This window comes from Phoca vitulina, unplaced genomic scaffold (assembly GCF_004348235.1).
Source record: "Phoca vitulina isolate PV1807 unplaced genomic scaffold, GSC_HSeal_1.0 scaffold52, whole genome shotgun sequence".
NCBI classification, from domain to species: Eukaryota; Metazoa; Chordata; class Mammalia; order Carnivora; family Phocidae; genus Phoca; species Phoca vitulina.
In genome coordinates this window covers 5301585-5327575 of record NW_022589755.1, presented here as the reverse complement: position 1 = coordinate 5327575, position 25991 = coordinate 5301585, and the positions used below count along the sequence as shown (strand labels likewise).

The following is a 25991-nucleotide window of genomic DNA, read 5'->3' as shown; positions in this document are numbered from 1 at the left end:
TGCATCCTTCTGTTCGGCCACCCTCAGTGGGTTGGCATATTGTCTTATGTGGCAAGATGGCTGCTAGAGCTCCAGGCATCACCTCTTCACACAACTGTATCTGAAGACAAAAGGAAGGGAGCAAGGTTCCCTTCCCACACTCCTTCCCTCGACCAACCTCATGAGTGAGGAAAAAACTTTCCTGGAAGCCCATCGGCAAACTTCCCTTACTGACCCCAAATTAGCCACATCACTGCAAGAGAGGCTGGGAAACCAAACATCTCAACCTATATCATGGGAGGTGGGTCTGACAGCAAAGAAGGAAGAAACAACTAATGCATCCATCTCCCAGGGAAGGGAAAGATGTGAGGTATTCTGGTTAAAGACGGGGATGAAAGAGGCCTTTAGGGAAACAGAGCTCTTGGATCTTTTTGGAAAGGTGAAGGCTGGGGTCCTGGGTACCTGGATCCTCTATATCTTTTCTATATCAGTTAGACCTTTCATTTCTTTTTAATCACTAGTAAGAAACATAACACAACTTGGCTTATACATTCAGGGGACTGTATTGCTTATGTAAATGAAGGTGGGCGGCAGGTACATTTTGATCCAGCTACTCAAACGATGTCAGCATGGACTCAGTTTCTTTAGACGTTCCTCTCTGAACTCCGTAGTGTTTCTATCATTCTCAGCCTGCACATGCTATCTTCCCCACCACTGCTATCCCCACAGACCCAAGATTTTCCATGTAATGGGGAAAAGCAACTGTGCAGATCTAGATAGGCCTCATATCACTGTGTAATGGATCAATTCCAAACCTACCGAAAGAGAGAGAGAGGGTAGAAATGACGTCGGGGAGGCACCACCAATGACCCTTTGCCCTCCACTCACCCAAATCCTTAATGACCCTGACACTTGGCAGGCAGAGACTTTGGAAAAAGGCGTTTATTGGTGTGGTGGTCTCAACACTCCCCATGAATCGGAACACACGGCCCCCAGGGCCCCCCGCCCCCTCCCTGGCATCCCTCCCCACCCCTCCCCAACCTCCCGGACCCTGGGGATGGAAGACAATGTGGGATGGGGCCCACGCCCCCGTCTGAGGTACAGTCATTGCCCCTTGCCCCCCTGCCCCTGCTCTGAGTTCTTCCTTGCCCCCCTTCCCAAGCTCTGGGTAGTGTGGTTTGGGGTGAGTGTTTCTAGCGGGTCTCCCAGGAGTCAGAGCTGGTGACTTGACATCTTGGTCTGGACTGGGGATATCTGTGATGCCTCTCTCTTCCCCACTTTGTGTGGTGTGGTGTGCCAGGATCGCGTATTCCTACAGCAGAGCTAAGGTTACAGCCTCTCAGTGCCCCCTCCTGACAAGTTGCCCACCCTCAGGGGAACTACAAGCTGGTCACCAGCTATAGGTCAGCTGGAGCCAGGGGGCTATTGCTGGTCCCAGTCGCTGATATGTGTGTGTGTGTCTATCGGAGTGTGTGTGAGGGCCGTCAGGTCAGCCTTTGGGAGGTGCAGTTGGTGGGGAGGCCAGGGAGTGGTAGACCAGCAAGCCCACACCTGTGGGTGGCTGCAGGGGGCCGAGGGGAGTCGGGCGGGGGTGGGGTAGGGCAAAGCACTGAGACAGACAGGTGAGCACAGGCACCAGTCTGACCGTTGGATGGAAGCACCGATTGGCCCAGATGGGGCCCGAAAGTCGGGGTAGGGGAGGGGGGCAGAGAAAGTGGGAAGGTCTCAGGCTGCTGAGCCAGTGATGGGGCCTCCGGCTACAGGCAGCTGGTGGTTGACAGCAAGGAGGCCCAGAGCCAAGATGGAGATCCCCCACCTGCTCACAAAGGCTGAATGAGAGCTTGACAGGTGAGTGCGTGACACCCCTCCTCACTCCCAACCTGGCCAGGAGACACCCTTTCAACAGGGAGGGGAGGGGGTGGTGTGCGTGCATATATCGGGAACCCGGGGAACCTGGAAAACCTCTCCTCACAGCTTCTGTCGAGAGGCCCACATACCTACCTCCAGCCAGAGGTGAGAGGCAGCAGCATTGGGGGCGGTGGGCGTGGGGGTTTTAGGGGAGGGAAGATTGCTGAGCCCCTTCCCCCCACACACATACACACACGTGCAGGCTCATGCTCACACACACCCACTACATACACACGATCCAGTTGACAGCCTGAGCTAAGAGAGGGGTGTGGGGTGGCTGGGGGTGGGTCACAATCGGAAACGTGAACGGTGGCGAAAATGGCTGTAGAAAGATGCATAATTTTGCGTTATCCCTCACAGTGATGGGTTCTCTAAAGAGCTTTCCTCCTCTTCCTCCTCCTCTCTTCTTCCTCCTCGGTGGCAGAGAGCTCTTCCGCCCCCTCGAGACCCACGGCGCTTGCTCTCCCTTTTTCTCTCGCTCCCGGCCTCAGGCCCCGCGCAGGGGGAGGCGAGCTGCACTGGGTTCTTCCTACATCCTCCACCACAGCCAGCCCAGGGCCCAGAGGAGGGTCAGGGGCCCCGGGGGCCTCGGGGCTGAGTTCTCCAGGGATCCTGGGCCTGGGGAAAGAGAGAGGGTCACGGGAGTGGCCTGGGAAGGGGAGACCCCACGTGTGTCTGGCGGTGCATTGTGTCCGCCCTGTCTCTGGGGGTGTCTTTGAGCCTCCCTCTCTAGGGGCCTTTCTGGGGCTTTCGCTCGGTGTGCCTGCCCTCCCCACTCTGTTCGGAGTCTTAGCATCTTGCTGAACATTTTTTCTCTCTGCCACTCAGTCCCTCTCTCTTATCCCCCATCTTTCTCAGATCTTCACATCGCACCGTTTACGTCTATCCAGGACGGCTAGGAAGCGTCTTGCAGTCAGCGCGGCCGAGATGGTACTCTTGACTTTTCTCCCCGAGACTGGCTACTGCCCCCTCCCCAATATCTCTCCACTTCAGTACTTTACTACTACATCCCCATTCACCCAGCTACTCGAGCCAACACCTGCGATCGCCACGACTCCCCTTCCTTCTTGCCTCCACCTTCAAAACATCTCCGCGATACAGCGACTTTGTGCTACCGCTCGGGCCCTCGATTACGTCAGGACCTCCTCCCTGGTCCCTCTGCCTCCATCTTGCGCCCCCTACAGGCCATTCCTCAAACAGTGATTCTCTTTAGAAGCGTCAACCGCTTGGTCAGTCCCTTGCTTAATAGCCTCCAGCGGCCTCACCCTGCAGTAGAATAAAATCCAAAATCCTTTCCGGGGCCCATGAAACTCTGCCTCTCCCTTCCTCTTTAGCCTCAGGCTCCACGGTGATCACTCTGCTCAGGTCATGCTAGCCTCCTTGCTGTGCCTTTGCATACATACACGTTCCCTCCGTCCGCAAAGCTCTTCCCGCAGGTCTTGGCAGGCCTGGCTGCTTCTTACCATTCAAGTCTCAGCTCCGCCCCCTAGTGGACGCTCAATGAACCGACACTCATTGAAGGGATGGGTTTCTCGCTCCGTCCCATTGCTTGGGTCTCAGCGTCCGTCACTTTCCCAAGTTCGCGGTCAGTCTGGGATAGTCCCGGCCCCGCCCCCCGCCCCCCGCCCGGCCCCGCCCCTGCCTCTCGGACGCACGCAGGAGCCGCATGGAAGCGCTGGACATTCCCAGCCGGTTGGCGGCGCGACAGGTGTAGTTGCCGTAATGCCGGGCGCTCACGTTGGCGAAGAGAAGCATCGAGCGGGTGCGCTCCGTCTGCACCTTCAGGCCCTCGGCTGTGCCGCTGATCAGCCTGCCGGGGATCCGGGTCAGGGACCGGGCCGTGGAACCCTGGCCCGGGACGCCCTCGGGGCGCAGAGCCCACTCCCCCCGACTCTCAGGCTCCCCGATTTCCCGGGGACCCCGCATTCTGCCCCCTACCCCAGAGATCCCTGGCTTCGGGCTCTAGCTGTCCATGGGTCCCCAGACCACTCCCACAGACACCCCTCTCCAGGCACCCTGGCCCCTCAGGGTCACTGGACTCTCCCAGCTTGTGCCCCCAATCTCTACAGCCTCCCAGACCCTGCTGGACCCCCACCCCAATGGTCCTCTGAAGCTTCCCCGCCACATCCTCAGCATCGACCCCCGAACATCTCCCTGAATAGCCTGAAGAGACCAAGCTTCCAACATTCATCATTGTGGGACCCAAGTTTCCAGTAAGCCCCCGCGATCTCGCTGGGGCCCAGCGCACCCTATTCCCTGGAAGCTGGATTCCCCAGTTCTCGGGACCTAGGGCTCGGCTACCTTCCCCACCTCCCCCTTGGCCCGCCCCGGTGCTGTCCTCACAGTCTGTCATCCTTGTACCACTGGAAGTCCGCGGGGGGCACCGCCATGGCTTCGCAGCGCAGGAGGGCGGCCCGGCCCAGGGCCGTGCGGGCGCTGGTCACGTCCGTGATGGTCGGAGGATCTGGCGAGGGGCAAGAGTTAGTGAATTCTCCTAGCAAGGTGAGGACTAAAGGGTTCTGTCCCCATCCCCCTCCTTCCCAAGAGTCCAGCACCCCCATCCTCCTCCCCAGGGACCCAGGGCCTGCCCCCCTTTCATGCCCAGTGCCAAAGGGCTCACAGTTGACTGTGACCAGCACACGGCGGCTGTCGGGTGCCGAGTTCACGCCGTTGTGAGTCACGCACTCGTATTCCCCGGCCTGGCCTCGCTGGATGTCAGAAATCTCCAGGATCTCGCCCTCCGAGGTGAAACCGTCTGTGCGGGGAGGGAAGGGGAGGGGGCGGGGCCGGACACAAACACTTAACACGGGACAACACGGGCACAACACGGACACACATCAGCGGGGCAGGCACCGCAGGGCCTGGAGTGCCCGGGTCAGTGAGAGCCAGGAGGGGTTTGCAGGGGTTTGGGGCGGGGGTGTGGATCCACGGCCTGGGATCTCCTGCTAGGGGTGTGGGGCAGGGAATGAGGGTCTGGGGCTTGTAACTAGAACCCAATGGGGCGGGTCCTAGAATTTGGGGATGCAACAGATCCAGGGATCTGGGAGCTCACGGTTCAGATCATGAGGCTCACAGTACCCAGTGGGGAGGATCCCAGGATCTTGGAGCTCAGAAAGATCCAGATAATACAGACCCAAGGGGTGGGGTGGGGGGTACAGAGTTCTGGGATCTTATTTTTGGGTTCAAGGAATCAGGATCTAGTAATTGGGATCAGCAATCCAGATACCTGGGGGTTCATGACACATCACCAGGTTCAGAAGATCCTTTGGGACTATGGGCATCCAGGGACCCAGGGTCTCAAGCCCAGGATTGTGGGGCTCAGATGACCAGGTGGGAAAGGATCCAGGATCTGAGACCTAGTTATTGGGTTCTGGGGTCTCGGGGGATAGAGTGATTGGCACCATTGGTCTCTAAAGACCCAGTGAATGAGGGTCTAGGGATCTGGGGGATAGGGGTGGAGATCCAGGTAAAAGGGTGGTGGATGTCCAGGATCTGGGATGTCATGTTCAGGTATCTTGGTGCTATGTTTGGGGGAAGCCTAGAGTAGTGGTTTTCAGCTCCATCACCAGAATCACCTGAAGGGCTTGTTCATACAGACTGGTGGGGGTGGTGGGTGGAGGGAGGTTCTAATTCATTAGGCCTGGGATGGGCCCAGAATGTGCATTTCTGGCAAGCTCCCGGTGATGCCGATGCTGCTGGTCTGGGGACCACACTTTGAGAACTGCTGAGCTAGAGCGTCCCGCAGAGGAGATGTAGTGAGGTGACCAGGAGATGGGAACAGGGGCAGGGGCCACTGGTTATAACGTGACTTAGGGTTAGTGGTAGGGATTCAGAACCCAGAATTACGTGAGCCCGTGGGGAAGAGACCAGGGCTCCTGGCGTGGGGACAGGGTGCAGGCTGGGGTCTAGCAGGTGAGTTAGAGGAAATGGTTCAGGCCTGCAGGTGGTGAAGGCTCTAAGGCTCTGGGGGCTGCTGGTGACATAATGGGATCAGGGTGGAGGGAGGGAAGCAAGTCATGGAAGGGGGGGACTCTGGGAATCTAGCTAGGGATATGGGGAATCGAGGGGCCCAGATTGTGGAGCGGGGAAAGGGGCTTTGGGCCAGGGGTGGGGTCCTCACCTCGGAGCTGTCTCCAGGTGACCGTGGGCTCTGGCCGTCCCACAGCCAGGCAAAGCAGGTTCACGTTGCCCCCCTCATTCACCGTCACAGGGGAGGAGATGTTCACGATGCGGGCGGGGACTGCAGACCGGGAGGGGAGAGGTCAGCGAGAGGCTGAATATGGCCTCCCAGGACCCAGGAGCCCTGGCCCCCAGCCCCTCCTCCCTTAGACCCAGGGGTCCAGCCAACATGCCCTCTGTCTTTCTAAGAATTCTGTGTTTCCCCGTTGCCCCTCTAGGTCTGGCTCCTTGTCTAACTGCTAGTCTCTCTCTTTCCTGTTCTTTCTCAGTCTCTGTCTCTGTCTCTCTCTCTCCCTTCATCCTAACTTGGTTTCTCTGCCTTCTGGTTTGAATTTCTCCCACCTTATCTCTGTCTACTTTTATTAATTATTGTTATTATTCTTACTTTAAACAATTAATTTCTATAACAAATACTCATATGGTGCTTCCAGCGTGGTAACCCTGTTCTAAGGGTTTTATACAAATTAGCTCATTAAATCTTCACCACCCTGCCACCCCCTGGGGTAGATGTTGCTATATTCGTCAATTCTAACACACATGGTGGTTTCCCGCACCCGCCGGAACATTGTTCCAATCAGGATGGCCTGACAACATGCTGGAGTTTAATTGGCAGGGTTACTTTTCTTTTCTTTTTTGGCAGAGCATAAAATAAAGATGCCCCTTCCAGTTGACCATGTCTTGGATTTGATGCACGACAGAGTCATCCCCATTTTGCAGATGAGGAGTCCGAGGCCGCCCTGCTTGCTCCGGGTCCCTCAGCACCTGGGTGGTCTGGCTCCCGAGTCGGGGCTTGTCATGGCCCCACTGGGCTGTCTCTGTCTCTGGTTCCCTGTCTCTCCAACTGCTCCCTGCCCTCCAGCCACCTGAGCTCTGTCCCCTGTTGCTCTCTCTGTCTCCTGCCCACCTCTCGCTCTCTGAATTCTGGGGCATCCAGCCACGCGGGACCTGTTCTGCACGCCTGACTCGTTTTCTCCCCTGGCCCCTGCAGCGCCGCTCCGTTTCCAGTACCAGCTCTGCCCCCAGCTGAAGGTCTCAGCTCAGACATTATGTCTGGGAAGCCGCCTCCTTAGAAAGTCAGCTTCAAAAGGGCAGGGACAGCCCGCCTGGCTCCTTCTCCATCCCCCGGGCCTAGAGCAATGCCTGCACATAGTAGGTGCTCAGTAAACAGAGCCGAGTGGATGGCTGCAGTCTTCCCTGAGCACCCCCTCACCCCTGCAGCTCTCCTGCCCTAGAAGCTGTCATGCTGAAGTGTCACTTTCTGGGAGACTGTCCCTCCTTTTGCTTGGCTGAAATCCGCGAGGGCAGGGTGTGTGCCTGCCTTCCACACCATGTATCCCCGGGATCGGGGATCGGACCATTGGTGAGGATGCGAGGATTCTCTCTCCCTCGTGCCCTCCACCCCCTCCGCCACCCAAGGCCCGGCTGAGGGCTCACCATGGACGATGAGGTAGACCTGAGTGGTGTACGGCTGGTGGCGGGTCTGGAAGGAGCAGGTGTAGAGGCCCTCGTCGCCGAGCCCCACCTGGGTGATGAGGATGGAGAACTCCTCGGGCGTGTTGATGAGCAGCCGCACCCGTGGGTCACTGGTCCAGCGGTCATTGCCCGCGTACAGGATGTTGGAGCGGTTCAGCCAGGCCACGCGGGTCACATGCTCGTCAATGAAGCAGCTTCAGGAAAGACAAGGGAGGAAGGTTCTTCTCTCCCCCACCCCAGAAGGCCCTCCAGGTTCTGCCATCGTAGGGGCTTGGAGGTGGGGAGAGGAAGGCCTACTGCATTGCCAATTCCCACCGAGGCCCTGTGAGGCAGAGGGGATTGTGCCCACTTTACAAGTGGGTAAACTGAGCCTCAAGTTTGAGCCCAAGTGCACAGCGGAAGGTTAGCTGATGGTTACTGAGTGATGTGTGCTAGAGACTGGAAAAGTATCTGGAGCACTCTAAGAGAGAAAGAGTTGCAGAGATGAGGGAGAGAGACCCAGGGAGAGGGGGACAGAGACCAGAGGGAGGGGCAGACGCAGTGTGGGGGGCAGCATTGTCCGGAGGAAATAAGCCTGACTCTCGTCTGCTAAACGGTCACAGTGTGCCATGCTCTCTGAACTCGGAGTGTGAGTACAAAATCTTGAATCGCCATGATAGCCCTCACAGTGGTTATCATTCCTCCACCCATTTGACAGATGGGGACACTGAGGCCCAGGCACAGAACCAGGCCTAGAGTCCATGCCTCTAACTACTTTTCCTGACCGACAGGGGCCAGGCTGTGCGTGCGGGTCAGGATTGTCTTCCCCTAAGGAAGGCCAAGGAGCAGGACTGGGTGATTCCGGAGTCCCCGAGATGGGAGGTACCTGAGGGTGGCGTTGTCCCCTTCACACACCGTGTAGTTGTCCGCGGGAGAGCTGAACTCCAGGCTCTGGGACAGCAGCCCTGCGGACGGGAGGGGCAGCTCAGCAGGGACTGGACACGTCTGCACGCACGCGCACATGCCCTTGCACACACGGACATTTCCCACACTCCCTGGCACACACATTCATCGATGTTTCCAGAGATGCACGGCAGACGCGCTCGGAGCAAACACACGCAACATGTTCCTTTCTGCAAGCTCACACTGACTCACAGACTGGGACACACAAGCCTACACACCTCCAGAGACACTTCAGTTACAGCACACAGACACGCGTGTGCGCACACACACACAGATTCACACACATATACGTTCGCAGACCAACAGCTGCATAAATGTGTATGCAGATGTACACACAGCACACGTACACAGACACACGTGTACACAGGGATACACACACATGTGCACACATGTGTCCACACAGATGCACACACACGTACACAGATACACGTGTACACAGGGATACACACACAGGTGCACACACGTGTCCACACAGATGCGCACACACACACAGACACACGTGTACACAGGGATACACACACGTGCACACACGTGTCCACACAGATGCGCACACACACGCGCTCAAAGTTCAAGAACACACAGATGCACACACATGCACTCACATGCACACGTACATGGGCATGTATACACACATATCCAGGCTCATGACGCGTACATACATACACACAGATACATGTGCACATGTCAACTCAGAAACACACGGAAACACACACAGAGCCACCCACAGGAGTACACGGACCTGCAGACACAGAGATGCAAACACGTGCACGCAAACACAGATGCGTGCGTGTATCCCCTCGGACACACACCTGTCCCAAATGCACAGGTACGCCCTTGGGCCCTGTGTACAGCCACACACACGCGTCTCCAGACGCACCCGCCTGCCCATGCTCACGGGGCACACTCGCAGGCGCACGCCCACGCCTGCCCGCACCCTCCAGCACAGCTCATGGGCACCGTCGCCCCGCAGAGCCCCCACCCCCACCTATTCATCTCCGTGGACCGTGGCCAGCGGGCTGGACCAGGGCCAGGGAGTGGGGGCTGGGCATGCGGAGGCGGATGGAGCCGGCACCGGGCAGGGGAGAGGAGGCTGGATGACCTTGGATGCCTGGGGAAGGAGGGCCCTGCGTGGGGCTGCCCTGCCCCCGCCCTGGCATGAGGAGCTAATTAATCTAATGAATTAATTGCCCGTGCCGCCCCAACGACTCCCGGGGGCCCTCTCCATCAGCAGCCCCTCAGGACTGGGCTGGGGCAAGGCCAGTGCGGTGGGCTCCCCAGGTCCCGGGGGCTTGGGGTGGGCCCTGCAGCCCCTCACCGTGGCCGGAGTCACTTCTGGATGCAGGGAAGGGGCCTGCCTTCCCCCGAGTTGTGCAGAGGGGACGCTACCACACACAGTCCTGGTAACAGCAGGAGACGGCCAGGAGACGGACACACACAGACAGACACATCGCCAGGGCCCAGGGGAGACACCCAGAGCCCGGGCTGGGCCAGGAAACAGTCCGACGCTCCAGCACCCGGATGGCAATGGGGCCTGCTCAGGGGCCCGGGTGCACACACGCACCCGCTGACACACAGCCCAGGACCCAGCCCCAGCAGAAGGTCACCCCACCATATACAACTAGACCCACGCTGTTGCACCAACACCAAGAGCCCCACACACGCAGGTGCAGTCCACATACAACTCGTTACAGCCCCATCCAGGGGGCCCTCTTTCTCTCTCTCACACACACACACACGCACACACACACTGACCTCATCAGTCATGCTGACACTACCAGCCCAAGGGCCATGCTCACCACTCCCCGCCCCTGCACTCTGGAAAGTCGTGCAGAAAGCTACAGAGTGCAAGGAAACAGTTGACTGTCAGAGCCTCTCAAATACAAAGGAGCCGCCCTGGGCCAAGAATCGGGCGCACGCAGTCACGCTGTCACTGACGATCAGATCACGCACACATCCGAGCGCACACATGCCACAGGACCTGTCATACTCCTGCTCACACACTGCTAGACCCAGGCTTCTCCACGTTGGGCCCACTGACGTTTGGGGCCAGATGCTTCTCCACTGTGGGGACTCTCCTGTCCCCACGAGGGACTGTGGGGACTCTGCACCACAGGATGTTCAGCAGCATCCCCGGACTCTACCCACTCGATGCCCACTTCACAGTGGTGACCACCACAACTGCCTCTGGACATTGCCCGATGCCCCGCAGGGGGCACAATCCCCCCTCCTCGCCCAATGATGCCCAAACCTCCAAGGTTACAGGAGGCCTAGGGTTGAAGACGGAGCTGTCCAAGGTCCCCCCAGGCTGCAGGGACCCAGGGCTCCCGGGCTAAGCCCCAGACTACACGCAGCTGCCGCCGCGGGAGCTAAGCCCACAGACACGGGCAGGCAGGACCTCAATCCTATGTCCTAACAGACAGAAATAGAGACAGACACACACCCTGTCCAGAGGGATCTTTCCAACACTCAGAGCTGCCCCCCTGCTCCCGTGGTTCCCTACTGCCCTGAGGACAAAGGCCCAGCCCCTCAACCTGGGTCTGGGGCCCTGGGGTCACTCTCCTGCTTTGTCTCCCCTAGTGCGTGTGTGTGGCCCAGCTCTGCGTTCCCCACTTTTCTCCTTGTCCCTCTGTCCCACGGTTTATGACAAAAATGCTTCCCCTTCCCCAGGGGTCTAGTATAACGAGGCCTCTCCTAGGAGAGACAGCACATATGAGCTCCTGCCCTGTTCCCAGGGCACCTTGGATCGGAGTCATCTGCCTCCCCCATCTGCTCCTCCAGGGCAGAGCCTGGCCCAGACCATCTGTGTCCCCAGCACGCCCAGCTCCAGGCTCAGCTAGAGGGCAGTCCCAGGAGATAAGTGATGAAAGAATACATGTCTCAGGCGGGTCTTGGATTCTTGGTCCCTGTGTCTATACATTTGGATGTCATGAGTCTGCATGCCTGTCTCACACAATTCCCAGGCTCCAGGATCAAGACCCCCCCCACCCCGCTGCTGTGTGACCTTGGGCAAGTCCCTTCCCTTTTCTGGGCTTCAGTAAGTGGAGGTACGGGTCGGGTTAGTCGTTCCATCACCCACTCTGTCCCTGAGCACAGCTCTTCCCCGGATCCTGTCTGAGCCTGCTTCCCTCACCAGATGGGAGCCCCTCAGGGAGGCGCGAGGGTCTGACCCCCCTCCAGGGTTCCAGCATTGCTGGCTCTGGGCCTGGCCCACAGGAGGCCTCGAAAGATGTTTAATGTATAAATAAATAAGCTGGTGCTCGCGAGATCCACTCTGCAGGAATTCTGTTTGGAAAACTCTCCCTTAATACTGGGAAGCCCTCCCTACCCCCTCTAAGCCTGGTCTGTATTCCCACAATGCCTGGACTACCTCCATTAGAGCTCACATCACACCGTGGTGGCCATCTGTGTCTGTTTCCCCCTTCAGACTAGAAGTTTCTTGAGGGCAGACCCTGGGGCTGACTCAGGTCTGTATCCTCAGCATCTCCCAGCATACGGCCTGACCCTGGAGACCTTGGGAAATATTTGTTGAAAGAGTGAATGTAAAGAGATACCTACAACACATGTCTTCAACTCTTGAACTCCTACTCATTCTTCAAGACCCAAACTCAAGTGCCCCCTCCTCCAGGAGGGCCTCCCTGACTGTTCAAGACAGAGAGTCTCAACGCTTTCTGCTGGATACCCTCTGACTCAGCTGGGACAGTGTTCAGGGGTGCCCCCCCGGCCCGAATCTTAGCTGTGTCCCCCAGAGCTGGGCTTAGCCCAGAACAGGGAAGTGTTTGTAGGGAGAATGAATGCTCTTGAGAGACTGGATAAGAAAGGCAGGAGGAATCTGTGCTAGGAGGTCAGATGTCTGCCCCACCATTTCCTGGCTGGGTGAACCCCGGACAGTCTGAGCCTCAGTTTCCCCATCTATTAAAAGGAGAAAAAAAAAACCAGTCCTTCCCTCTGAGGGTTTTGTGAGGGAGTCCATGAGAACATGCAAGCAAAATGTTTAGCTCAGCGCTTAGCATGTAGAAAGGGTCCAATAAATGTTAGCTGTTCCTTCTTTTTTAAGAAACATCTATTGCTATCCCTGGTTCGGTGTCAGTCCCCCGGGGTGGGGGCGGGGCATCCGTTGCTCTGTGCGCTGCACCCACTGGCGCTGAGTCGGCAACCCATGTACAGATGCCCTGTCCACATCTGCTCTGACACCACCAAGCTAGCATAACCGGGCCGCTGAAAGAACAGACTGGGGACCCGGGCTGCCGGGGTTCGAGTCCCGCGCTGCCAGTTGCACAAATTCCTTCACCTCCCTGGGACTCAAGTTTCTCCCTGTGTGAATGGGGACGATCGCTGGGCCTCCCGCACCACGCTGTGGGTGGCGGGGAGGATGAAAAGAGGTCACCGAAGCAACAGGTTCAACGCAGAGCCTGCTAGCTGAGCGCTTGCCAACAGCCCTCTCGTGCGCTGGCTGATGGGATGATGATGTGGCAGGTGCCCCAGCTGGTCTGGGGGGCCAGTGGTGACAAGAAGGACCACTTGGGTCCCTGTCAGTCTGCACTAGTAGCCCTCACACCTGCTTGGTAAGTCAAGGGATGAAGGTCACTGGTAGGTGAGGTTCCTCCCCTTCAGAGAGAAAGAGATTTCTAACAAGATGGAGGGCCTTGGGTTGGAGATAAGTACCTCCTGCTACCCTTCAGAGGGGGAGCTTTGGTGAAGCTGGGACCCTCCAATGAGGGAAGGCTTGGATTCCACAGTTCTGGAACCCACCGAGGGGAAGCTGAGGCCCACAAGTGTGTGTGACTTGTGGCGGTCACTCAGGGAGCTGTGGCGGAAGTGAGGCTGGACCCAGGGAGGGGTGGGGAATGCGTTGGGAGGGGGTGTGGCTCTGGCAGGGGAGAGCTGGTGAGAAGGGGCTGGAACCCTCAGAGCCCCCTTCCTCTCTGCTGACCTCCAAGTGTAGGGGCCTTCCCAGGACAGATGCCTGGACTCCAGACGCTGAGCCAAGAGCCCTGGCACTTTCCATCACATGCTGGCTACTCCCTTCTGCTGGTTCCCACCTCAGGACCTTTGCCTCCACTGTTTCCTCAGGATCTTTTAAAGGTCGACTTCTCTCCTTTCAGTCTGAACTCCGCTCCCTGCAGCTCAGAGAGGGCTCTCTCAACCCCCAGAGCTCCCATGGTCAGCTCGTCCCTGAAGTCACTCTTAATTTCTTTACACTACTCGTTGTCACTCTCTGAAATTACCCGTTTACTTATTTGCCTGTTTTTAGGTTGTGATCTCTCTCCATCCCACTAGGATAGAAGCTCCTTGAGAGCTCCTTGATTCATCTGGCTTGCTCACGGCTGCGTATATATAGATCCCCAGTGCCCAGAACAGAGACTCTGTGCTCAGGAAATATTTGTCAAATATCCAGTCCGGACAGACCGGATGCCCAGAGGGCCGTGGCCAATGGCCGGCACGCCCCGTTCTGCCTGCCCCAATCCGTCCAACACCCCTCGCCGGCCGGCCAGGGAGCAAAGGAGCCACCCTACACAGCTTGCTGCAGCAACCTCTGTAAGTGAATATATATGTATGTGAGTGTGAGTGTTGGCATAAAGAATTTAGAAAAGAAACTAAAGATAGAATCATATCTCTGGATGCTGGGGAGCTAAAGTTAAGTGGAAAAAAAAAAAAGCCAGTTGCAGAGAAATGGGCTTATTTTGTTTCTATCTCAGGGAAAACATCCACCAACAAACCAATACCTTACATATGTTCAACTCTGCGTGTCTGACTTTGAGTGAGGGAAGGCCGTGACCCGGGCTCTCTCAAGAGAGTGCAGCGAGTGCGTTTTGGGAGGGGTGGGGCCGGGACAAACTGGGATCTGCTCTAATACATATTTGTAGAGGATTGCTCACTTGCATGCATTCCTTCTGGAATTTGGAAAAGAGCAAATGAATCAGAGAGGAGAGAAAATGCAATTTTGTATATGTGCCCAGCCCCCCCCCCCCCCAGCTTTTTTTCAGACCGCACCAACTGTCAGCAGGTGGGGTGGGGCTGTCTTGCTGCCACCTAGATCTGTCTCAGACCACCCGCCCCCGCCCCCTGGCCCCATTCCCTCTTGCTCCCAGATCTCCCATGGGGAACCCAAGGCCCAGGAGTGGGAGAGGACTTGACCTAGGTCACAAGCTGCTTCCTGGCTCCAAGAAGCTCCCAGCCCAGGATGTGTGTACCAGAGCAATTTCTGGGATCTGGAAGATTCAAAGTGGAAAGTGGGAAGTTATCTTGAGACTGAAGGAAGGGAAGGGTTGGTGAAGGGAGAGGGGAGAAAGGACGGGGCTCCCAAGAGTATGAGGAGCGGGGGAAGGAGAAGGAGAAGATGAGAGACAAGGAAAGGACAAGGGCAAAAATGGGAGGTGTCGGTGACCATGATGGGACGTGAATTCCCAGGAGTGAAAGGAACGAGGACTGAGAGGGCTAGGAACGAGGGGGCCAGAGGGGACAGGCACGCCTGTGTGAGGATGAGAAGCAGTTCCTGAGGCAGGGAGGGACAGATGTGAAATTGTGCTGAGGCCAGCAGGGATGGAGAGACAGAGACCCAGAGACAGAGACAAATGGGATGTCCCCCAGAGCTAGGGAGCCTCTGGAAATGACCTAAAAAGATGAGTGACAGAGACAGAGATGCAGACAGGCAGTCCGAGTGTCAGACGGTGATTCAGACGGGTCAGGCTGGAGAAACCGCCAACCCACTGAGGCTCCAGCCTGCCCTCCAGCCTGCCGAGGCCCTGGGGCGGGGGTCCTGCGTGCACGGGGCTGCGTTTGTGTGACTGGGTGTCGTCGAGTGCGGCTCTGGGTCAGACTCGGGGACGGGTATTTATGTGTCTGTGGGTGACCCGGTGTGTGTGGGTGGGAGGCTGAGAGTGGCTGCCTCCTTGAGACTGGTGAAGACTCTAGGTTGTCCCTGATCGTGTGTCCCTGACTATAATCCTTGGTTCAGGGCAGGGCCTGGGGGAATCCTCCAGAAGCACTGAGTTAACCCTGATCCCTGCCTCCTGCCTTCTTGCTCTCTCCTCCTCTCCTCAGGGGGCACGTCCTAGACCACCCCTGGGCCCCGGGGAGACACAGGGTCCAGGAGACTCTCTCCAGAGGCTGCCCAGGTTCCCCTTCTGCACTCCACACACCAGCCCCCAGCCCCACTCATCCCCAATCTCAGCAGAGCTGAGATTAACCCTTTGACCCCGTGTTAACCCTTCCCTTCCCTCCCTTCTTAATCTGCCTCCTCTCATCCTCAGTCCAGCCTCTGAATCCTGCTATTCAGCCAGAGCTTCCTACATCTGAGTCCCCAGCCCAGCACCCCCAACTTCCTGGATCACCAGCTCCATTCCCCTACATAACTGCAACCTCCCAAACACCAACACTTTCTCCCCACCTAGGTGACCCAGCTGGGAGGCCAGAGCCCCTCTTCTTTTCCTGGCCCTGGGATGGAAGTCTGTGGATACCCCTGCCGCCTTCTCCTACAGACCCTGGGAAGACACCATCCCCCCACCTTTGCCCAGAAACGCCCACTCCAGCCCTCAGGCCAGGACCCCCTCAGGGACTGTCTCCACTCAGAGATGAAGACCCCCGACGGGGCATCCTACTTCCCCTCCACACCCCAACTCAGTTCAGAGATCCTGCCCAGGGACCCTTACTTTAGCGTTTGATCCCCCTCCCTGATCCCGAGCCGCAGACTCCCGCCCCCAGGCCGGGATCAGGTGTCCGCGACCCTCTCGCCGGCCCGGAGAAGCCGACCTCCGGCCCTAGGCCCAGACTCGAGCCCCCGGACGCGGAACCCTGCCCCCGGGCACGAATCCAGACGTCCGTGACCCCCTTCCCAGCCAGGGGATGCAGCCCCCGCCCCGGGGCCCAGACCTCAGCGCCCGGAGGGCCCCCCCTTCTCCGCCCGGGATGCAGCCCCCCACCCCCAATCCCGGCTCGGGACCCCGGTGTCCCGGCCGACCCCCCCCGCCCCCGACGCTGCGGTACCTCGGCTGATGACGGCCAGGCCGGCCAGGGCGGCGGCGACGAGAAGCCGGAGCCGGGCCCCGGGCGCAGGGGGGGGCATCGCGGAAGCGGCGGCGCGAAGGGGGAGGGGAAAGGGGGGGCCGGTCCGGGGCGCGCAAGGCCGGGGGAAGAGGGGGAGGGGGAGGGGGACCCCGCCTGCGGCTGCACCGGCCCGGGGGGCGGCGGGGGCGGGGGGAGGGGGCTGGGGGGGCGCGACGAGGCGGCCGGAGCTGCTGCAGACCCGGGGAGGGGGGCGGCGCTGACGGGCAGGAAGGCCGACCAATCAGGGGACGCGGGGGGCCGGGGAGGCGGGGCCGAGGGGGGGTTGCTTGTTGGAGGGAGAGGCCTTTGTTACTGCGGCCCGGCCCCTACCCCCTCCCGCCCCGGGCGTCCCCACGTCTTCCCATCTCGGATCCCCAGAACCCTGGGTCGGGGACACTTCCTGAGCCCACCTCCCTTCTGCTTTGGGTCCCAATATCATCCTCCCTCAGACCCAGAAGTCCCGGTCCCCAGCCCCCTCCTCCCATAGACCCAGGAGTCCCGGCCCCCAGCCCCTCCTCCCTCAAACCCAGGAGTCTAGCCCCCAGCCCCATCCTCCCTCAGACCCAGGAGTCCTGCCCCTAGCCCCTTCTTCCCTGAGACCCAGGAGTCCAGGACCCCAGCCCCATCCTCCCTCAGACCCAGGAATCCAGGCCCCCAACCCCCCAGCCCCCTCTTCCCTCAGACCCAGGAGTCCTGCCCCCAACCTCTTCCTCCCTCAGACCCAGGAATCCAGGCCCCCCCCCCCCCAGCCCCCTCCTCCCTCAGACCCAGGTGTCCAGGCTCCCAGTCCCTCTTCTCTCAGACCCAGGAGTCTAGGATTCCAGTTCCTTTTCTTGCAGGACACAGTTCAGCTTCTCTACTTTCATGAATAACACTGCCTCTTGGAGTAAAATTTCCTTTTTCTCTTTACTCCAGTCCTCCTCCTCAGGATAACAGGGGGAATGGGGCAGGACCAGGGACCTGGTCGTGGGAGTGGGGAGGAGATGGTAAGGTGCAGAAAATCTGGACTCCCTATTCTTTCACTTATTTGGCTGTGTGACCTTAGACAAGTCACTTCTCTTCCCAGAACCTCCCTGTCTGCCCCGCAAGAGGGAATCATCTCTATTTCCCAAGGTTATTGAGAAGAGAAGAGAGATCCTGGGGAAACTGCTGGCTCTGCCCAGTATCCCAACAACCTGTGGTTAGTTCTTTCCTCTTGGTCCCACCAGGCACCCACTTGCTATGTGATGTGGGAAACAAAGGCAGAAGAAAAATTATTAAGTTTCTTTACTGTCTACAGCCCATTGACAAGTCCTCAAAACAGGCAAAGTGACATTCCTTTAAGAACTCAGCTGCCTTGATGTTAATACTTTGCTAAGGGCAAAAGGCAATCTTAGCCCGATCCCCAGGATCCTGTAAGTCTACTTTAACATATAAAAATTCTTTTGGAAACTTCCTTTTTCTCTACCCCCTACACCCCCCAAGAGACATGTTGACAACCATCCCCCAAGCATATGACCCACCTATATACATCTGAAGGGTCTCATGACTGAGTTTTTACTAAACAGTAATAAATGACCTTTTCCTAACAATAGCTAGCCCCCTTCAGGATCCTGGAAACCTTGTTTCCAAAATACCTGGGAGCCTTACGCTATCCCTAAGCCCCTCCCAACTTGAAAGTATATAATGAGCCACTCTTCACGACCCCAGGGCAGTTCTTTCTGCCCATGGGTCCTGTCCCTGTGCTGTAATACAACCACTTTTTTTGCACCAAAGACGTCTCAAGAATTCTTTCTTGGCCGTCAGCTTCGAGCCCTAACGTCTTTCCTACACCACTAGGTAGGGCCCTCCCTCCGGACCCGCCAGGTGAGGTGTCCCTGTCCCCGTCTCCCGTATTGACCTCTGAAGCAAGAGAAGTCTCAACCTACTCCATGTCTGCGGCAGTTGCAGGCAGGAGTTTCTGAAGTCTACCTCACAAACACATCCTCCCTTCTTCCCCCCACATCTAGTCTGTCTGCAAGAGCAGCCTGCTCTGTCTTTAAAACAGGGTCTCTACTCTGTCCACTCCTCCCTGTCCTGGGTACTCTCACCAGTCTGAGCCGCCACCATTGCCCCCTGGAGGACTGCTCTGACTACACCAGCCAGTGTCCTGGTCTACCTTTGCTTCTGCGTTCAAATGCACAACCACTGAACGCATAAACCAGCTCATACCCCTGCCCAGCCTCAAACATTCACTCAGCTCCAGCTGCTCTGGCTTTCATTCTGTTCCTCAAACAAGCCAAACTTGTTGCAGCCACAGGTCTTTGTTGCACTGGCTGTTCCCTCTGCTGGAATGCTCTTCCCACCAGATTGGTACCAGACTCTTTATCAGGGGTCACCTTTATTTTTTAAAGATTTTTATTTATTTGAGAGAGAGAGAGAGAGCGCGCACGCACAAGTGGGAGGAGGGGCAGAGGAAAAGGGAGAAGCAGACTCTCAGCTGAGCAGGGAGCCAGATGCAGGGCTAGATCCCAGGCCCCTGAGATCATGACCTCAGCTGAAGGCAGATGCTTAACAGACTGAGGCATGGAGGCGTCCCATATCAGGTGTCACCTTTAAGAATGCTTTGTCAATCATGCTAGCCAAAGTAAACCCCCTCCCAACACAAGAGCTGTCATACTTGCTTTGTTTTCTCCGTAGATCTTATGATTCCCTGATTTCATGTGCTTGCTTATTTATTTTCAGTCATTACCCTACCCCCCTCCACTGCCCCTACCTTCAGAATATCTTTGCTAGGGAGGGTCTTCTTTGCTTTTGCTCAAGTCTGCATCTCCAGAGCCAAGCCCAGTGACTGACATAGAAGGTACTCACTAAATCGGTACTGCATGAATGAGTTGGATGACTTGCCCCATTTAGACAGGTGGAAGGGACGAAGATCCACAGAGAGGAAGAGATCCACCTAAATTAACCCAACCTGGTGGTACAGGAGCTGGGGGTACACAGCAGATGACTTGCACTGGCTCCGGAGAACAGACTGCTAGATTTCCAGTAATTTTGCAGGCTGGATGTTAAACCATTGTTAGTTTGAAACCGGCCATGAAGGGAGTACTTACACCATGGCAACTAGCAACCACTACAAATCAGAGCTTTTTTTTGGAGGGTCATTGTATCAGTATGCCACTGTACAGAATCTGCTGTGGCCCTGGCAAAAGACCATTTATTGCTCCCCTTGAACTCAGGACCATCCAAACTTAGGATGAGGACAGGATTCCTCTTCCTGGATTGGCCCATGCCAGGCCTGATGACAACAGGAGTGCTTACTACGTGCCGGCATCTTTCTGAGCACTTTTTCGATATTACCTCCTCGAAGCTTCATGACATCCTTATTACGTGTGTCTTGTCTTTATTTCATGGATGAGGAAATAGAGACACAGAGAAGTAAAAAAATTTCCCAAAGCCTTAGACATGGCTGAAGATATCTGTCATATGTGTATTTGACAATAAACTAGTAGCCAGAATATATAAAGAACTACTACAAATCAACAAGAGACAACTCATTTTTTAAACTTGGCAAAAAGACCTGAACAGGCACTTCACACACACACAAAAGGATATCTGATAATCACATAAAGAGAATATCCCACCTCTCCCAGACCTGGCACAATGAGAGGATAATCATACTACTTGACTATTGCCTCTATGCTCCAAAGCCACCCTTTGTTACCAGCTCTGCAAAAATAGAGCTGGAATCTTTAAATATCCTCCCTTTGCAGTGAGTGGGCTGCTAAATTTTGTCAGTAGAGGGAGCCTGAGGGACACTGCAGAAGGAACAGGGCTTTTCCCTTGTTCTGACTTTTCCTTGGGCTTCCTCTTGCTCTTAGCCTCTGGTCACCAGTGACACACATGGGGCATATTCAGTGGTGCTCACTTCCATCGGGTTTCATCCATGTGGATGGCATCTCATCAAGTTTCAGTGTTTTCCCAATTGAGGCCTTCCCAGTGTGTCCTAGAAGCTGGCTTTCCAGCCTCACCCTGCCAGCACTTGGGAGGGGTGTTCTCTGCTTGCTCAGCATCTGTGGACCAGCTCTGGTCTGGGCAAGCCAGCCACCTTCCCCACCGTCCAGTGATCCACAGCCACATATCTTACAGTGTGGGCTGCACCCCAGCCTTGGTGGGGAGGGCCCTTTCCAAGTTCATTCCTTCCTCGGGCATCCTCCCTGAATCCTACAATATTCCTCTACCCCTTTATAGAATATTACCTGTTAGAGTTAATAATTCCTTATATTAAAATTTCCCTGTTCAATTTGAAAAAGAAAATGCTTGGCAGGGCAAGTTACTTAATATTTTTGTGCTTTCGTTTCATCATCCAAAAAACTGAAGGTAATAATGATTCCTGCTCTTGGAGTTGCTTGAGAATGAAGGGAATTTCCTGACATTGGAACAGCACCCATCCCAGCACCCAGCCAGGAGGGAGAGCTCTCATGATTTCTGCTGTGCTGCCGTATCCCTCTGTATCACCATCCCCATCTGCCCGGGCTTCCCGTGACTGCTGAAACAAATTACCAAAAACATGGCAGCTTAAAACCACACACGTCGTTCCCTCCCAGTTGTGGAGGCCAGCAGTCCAACACCAATTTCGCCGGGCTGAAAGCAAGATGTCAACAGGGCTGTGCCTCCTTGGGAGGCTTCTGGGGTGGGGCAGGGGAGAATTTTTTGGTTGCCACCTGCATTCTTTGGCTTGTGGCTGCGTGGCCCCAAGCTCTGCCCCTCATGTAAGGGTATTGTGATTGTATTTAGGGCCCACTTGGGTCATCCAGGATAATCCCCTCACCTCAGGATCCTTCATCTAATCATAACTGAAAAGATCATTTTTTCCTTCATAAAGTAGCATTCATGGGTTCCAGGCATTAGGATCAGGTATCTTTGGGGACCATTACTCAGCCTCTCACTGCATCCCTCCTCCATCCTCCACTCCCCTGACACATGCCTGGGAGGCTGACCTCTACTGATCACATCAACAAGCTCCCCTGCCCTTTGACTTCAAGGTGGGTTTGGCAAAAGGGAGGCACAGGCTGAACACTGGAGGGTGGCTGGAGAATGCTGTCTTCCTTGCCCACTGCCCTCCTTGGTTCCTGTCGGGTTGCCCCTCTGCCCCAGCACTGGTTCTCAGTGAGGCCCCAGGGGCACATTTCTCCCCCTGGTTCCACCAGGATGCAGCAGAATCTGGAAGGACTCTTTCCTTCCTATGTTGCTGGATCCTGGGAGCCCTAACCCTGAGCACACCTCTGTAAGCGTCATCTGTTATCAGAAGTTGCTTAAGAATCTTACTGGAGGGGACTGTCCCAGTGCTAGCACAGGCTTTGTTATTACTCAGTGAGTGTTCTTCAGGTGCTGAGCATTGCAAGATGTTGAGCAGCACCCGGGACTCGAGCCCTAGATGTCAGGAGCTCTCTTCCTGCCGCCCGCCCGTAATGGTCAGTACAACCCAGAGTGTCTCCGGGGAGGGGCAACGTTGCTCCCAGGGAGAACCACTGCTCTGGGGGGAAACACAGGAACCAAGGACAGTGGTTGTCTCTGGGGAGTGGGATGAGGCAGGAGTCTTGCTTTTTCATTTTGTTCCCCTTTGTAACTTGTTTCTGCAAAGCCTCTTTGAAAATGAGGAACTCATTAAAGCCACAGCTGGAAGTTAAAATAAGAACAGGTGGTGTTGGAAGTGGCCCACGCCTTGTGTTTGTGGGTTCTCAGGGGGCTCTTGGTTGGGTCCTGTGGGAACTGCAGCATCCTTCTGGAGAATTCTTACATTGGCTTTTTCCCTTTCTGCAAACACACCGGGCACTCAGCCCCCAGACCTTTGCTCGTCTCTACCCTCTGCCTAGGCTCTCTTCTTCTAAGACCTTCACCTCCTCAGAGAGCCTTCCACGGCCACCCTTGGCCCCTAGGCCAGGGGCACCCACTGTTTTCCTTACCACCCCTTACCTGTCATGTATCCATTTATTTATTCCTGTCCACTTGCCCAGTGTCTCCCCCATGGGACTCTAAGCTCCCTGAGGGCAGGGAACTTGTCTCTCCCGATGGGTGTTATGCCCTCCGTGCCTCACACACAGTAAGGCTCTCAATACATTTTTGAAAGAATAACTCCTTAACCTCTTCACTGGCTTCCACCCCGCGGAAGGTCAGCGATGGTCACCCACTTTGTAATACATTTTCCTTTTTCCTGCCACTCTCGGGTCCCTGGAACTGTGCTGGGTGTTGGTAACAGCAGCTGAGGATGCTCACTGCCTGAGGCAGGTGGTGGGGGTGTCCAAGCACTGGCTCCAGCACCTCGACCTGTGTTCAACCAGGCAGCCTCCTTAATCTGAGTCTCTCTGTGCCTCTCTATAGCATGGGGATAACAGCAGCCACCTCACAGGGCTGGGGTGGGGATCAAATGGTGGGACAGTCAGTTTTACGCATGAACTTGGCTAGACCAGAGTCCCCTGTCAGTCAAACCCCAGCCACTGTTGCCCTGAAGGTATTCTGTACATGTGACTGACATCTCTAATCAGTTGAGATAATTCTCAATCATCCGGGTGGGCTTGATTCAGTCAGTGGAAAGGCCTTTAGAGCAGAACGGAGGACTCCCAGGAGAAGAAATTCTGCTTGGGGACAACAGTTTCCCGTGCCTGAGAGTTTCCCGCCTGCCCGGCGGATGTCAGACCTGCCTAGCCAGCCCCACAGTCACATAAGCTAATTCCTTGCAATGAATCTCTTAATATAGGTCGGCTACTGGTTCTTTTTCTCGGGTTGAACCCTGATGGTACAAATGGGAGGATCTTAACGTGCTTAGAATAGGACGTGGTGCACACAAAGAGCTCAACAGACACGAGCTGCCATTCCAGGGGCCTCAATGCCCTGCTCGGTGCCAGGTAGCCATGAACACATTCCCACCTCACAGTGACGCATGATGTTATGCTCCCATTCTGCAGATGAAGCTGGGAATGGGGAACATGACCAGCCCACACTCGGGGCGGTGCTGGGGTCCCATCACAGGTAGCCCAGCTCCAGCGGCCTGTGACCGACCACGAAGGTTCATGCTCCCACAGCCCCGCTGCAGTGACCAATGGGGATCCCTACCCTGTAGAGGCAGGGACAGTGGCAGCCCTGTCCACCACCATCTTCCAAACCTAACAAAGTGCAGGCACACAAAGGGTTAACTGAGAATGGAACCCGATTGGGACTGCTGAGAGAATGAGATGGGTGGGGAGCAGGGACTTGCTCCCAGAGAGATTCCTTCTCCAGGTTGCTCCAGCCTTCAGGTCTCCCGCATCAGTAGAAGCCATCCTGATGGACTGGGCTCCCAGGAGTGGGTGGGAAGGACCCTCCCCTTTCTGAATGTCAGCTGCCTTGTGGGAAAAGGTGGGGGACCAGCTCCTGTCTCATAAAGTTGAGGTGTGGCCTTAGGGAGGTTTCTTTCTTTTTATCCCCCTTAGGGAGGTTTCTTAACCTTTCTGGGCCTCAGTTTCCTCCTCTGTAAAATGAACATGACCACCAGACCCGTTCCATGGTGCTGCTGGGCTATGTGAATGAAGAAGGCCTGAGGGCTTGGAGTGCACTGGGTGCCATCATCACGGTTGTCCCCATCATCTCCTGAAGGAACAGGGGAAGGGTATTTATAAAGTCCACCTCCCCCATGATCTCCTCCTCGGGTCGAGTGAGGAAATAGCAAGATTTGGCCAGTGACATGAGTGACTGTTGACCACATAATCAGAGACCGGGAGTTTGTCTGGGGAGTGAGTAGTCGCCTCAGGCTAGATGGGGACGAAGTATCCTCCTCTGATGGATAATGGGTTTCAGCAGCTTAGGCATTCACCTCTGAGCCTCAGTGACCCCCCTACTCTCAGCCTCCCCCTCCCCCGGAGGCATCTGTGTCCCAGTCTGGACAGGGACGTGCTGGTCTCACGCTTGTGTCCCTGCAAGGCTCAGCATGAGTGTGGCACCTGGGGGCCTGGGGAAAACGTGTATTAGATGACGAACAGAGGGAACGGGCGAGACAGGGATGTTGACGGAGGCAGAGAGTGACGAGGAGGGGTGGGGGGTGAACCAGAGACTCTGGAGAGAGGTTGGCCAGGCAGCCACTCCTTGGCTGATGATCCACTTTCCAACCTCATCTTCATCTGTGGAGCTGCTCCCGCCACCCACCTGTGGGGACAGTACGTTTTTTCTTGAACTAGGTATCCCTGTGTCCACGAGTCTGTAACTGGCTGGGTGACCACTGAGGCCGGTGAGCAGGGGAGATTCCTCCGGCAGGCCTGTGGTGCCTTGCCTGGCTCATTCCTCCCTGCTGTCGCCCCCTGTTTGTGCTGTCCTCCTTGGAGCATCCCCACCCCCCCCACCCCCCACCCCCACTTTCTGTCCTGTGGCTTCCCTGCTCCCAGCATGTCTGCCCAGCTCAGGTGGTAATGCTCCGGCGAGGCCACGCTCTCTCTTCCCTGTGCCAGCCCCCGCCCCTCTCTGATGCTCCCTGTACGCAGCCTTGGCCCTGCTGGCCGAGACCCGGGAGGGCCTTGCGGGCAGGACCTGAACCTCACTCTTCTGTGTCCCCGACCCAAGACCTGCCACATGGGGACACCACAGCTGTTTGTGACAGCACACGTGAATGAATTCCTGGAATGTCTTTCTCCACCTAAATAATTCTTCCTCATCCTTCCAGACCCAAGCCGCTGCCCAGGGTCTAGGGATTCTTTTTCCACTGGGCAAGGTGCTCGCATTCTGAATAACAACACCTTTGGGCAGGAGGTGTGTTTAGAGAAAAGGTATCTCCTCCACATCTATGCTTCTGATCAGACTTGCAAACAGTAAGTCCACATATGGCTTTTCGGCGGCCCGTGCTGCTTTTTAAAAACAGTTACTAATAGTTTGAATCCAGAAATTTCACACTGGAATCTAGATTTCTGGATTCTTCTGAAAACAAACAAATGAATAGATAAAACAGAAACCAGAAGACCCAGCAGATCTCATTCTTGCTGGGGGAGGGGGCAGGTAAGAGTTGGAGCTGAGTTCGCTGCTGCTGGCGCCCCCTTCAGGTGGGGCCCCTGCTCTCAAGACCACCCGGTTCCCATAGGGGCCAAAAGCACTCACTTTGTTACCTGCCGGACCCCTGTGGGCTTTTGAGTTTGCAGCCTCCGCACTATAGTCTTATAAGGTCAGGAGAAAATAGCCAGGGGACAGGGACGACTGCTCCAGGGAACAAGGGTCCTGGGATGGAGGGGTCCTGAGCAGTGCACAGTCTTGCTGTGTGGTCCGAGGCACTGTGAGCCTCCATTTCCCCGTTTGCAATGTGGGGGGTGTGGAGGGCAGGCCTCATGATCCCCAGTGTCCCTGCAGAAAACCTTTGGGGCTTCTTTAGTGTTTCAGGCGCTTCCCTCCCGCGGGTCTCAGTTTCCCTCTGTAGAGTGCAGAGCCTAGCTTTGCTTGGCAGTGCCCAAGGCTGCAGGAGGGTCACTGTCACTCTGGGTTACAGTGCCCATGTG

General features: G+C 56.3%; 1 protein-coding gene across 1 annotated transcript; it reads right to left on the bottom strand.

Moving 5' to 3' along the window:
- Nucleotides 1-903: 903 nt before the first annotated feature.
- On the bottom strand, nucleotides 904-16545 carry IGLON5 (IgLON family member 5). Its single transcript, XM_032387985.1, has 8 exons — nucleotides 16465-16545; nucleotides 8405-8483; nucleotides 7501-7733; nucleotides 6008-6127; nucleotides 4508-4642; nucleotides 4231-4351; nucleotides 3543-3697; nucleotides 904-2505 (listed from the first exon to the last, which is right to left on the bottom strand). The coding sequence occupies exons 1-8, from the start codon at nucleotides 16541-16543 to the stop codon at nucleotides 2417-2419; spliced, it is 1011 nt and encodes a 336-aa protein (XP_032243876.1). The 5' UTR covers nucleotides 16544-16545; the 3' UTR covers nucleotides 904-2416.
- Nucleotides 16546-25991: the final 9446 nt, after the last annotated feature.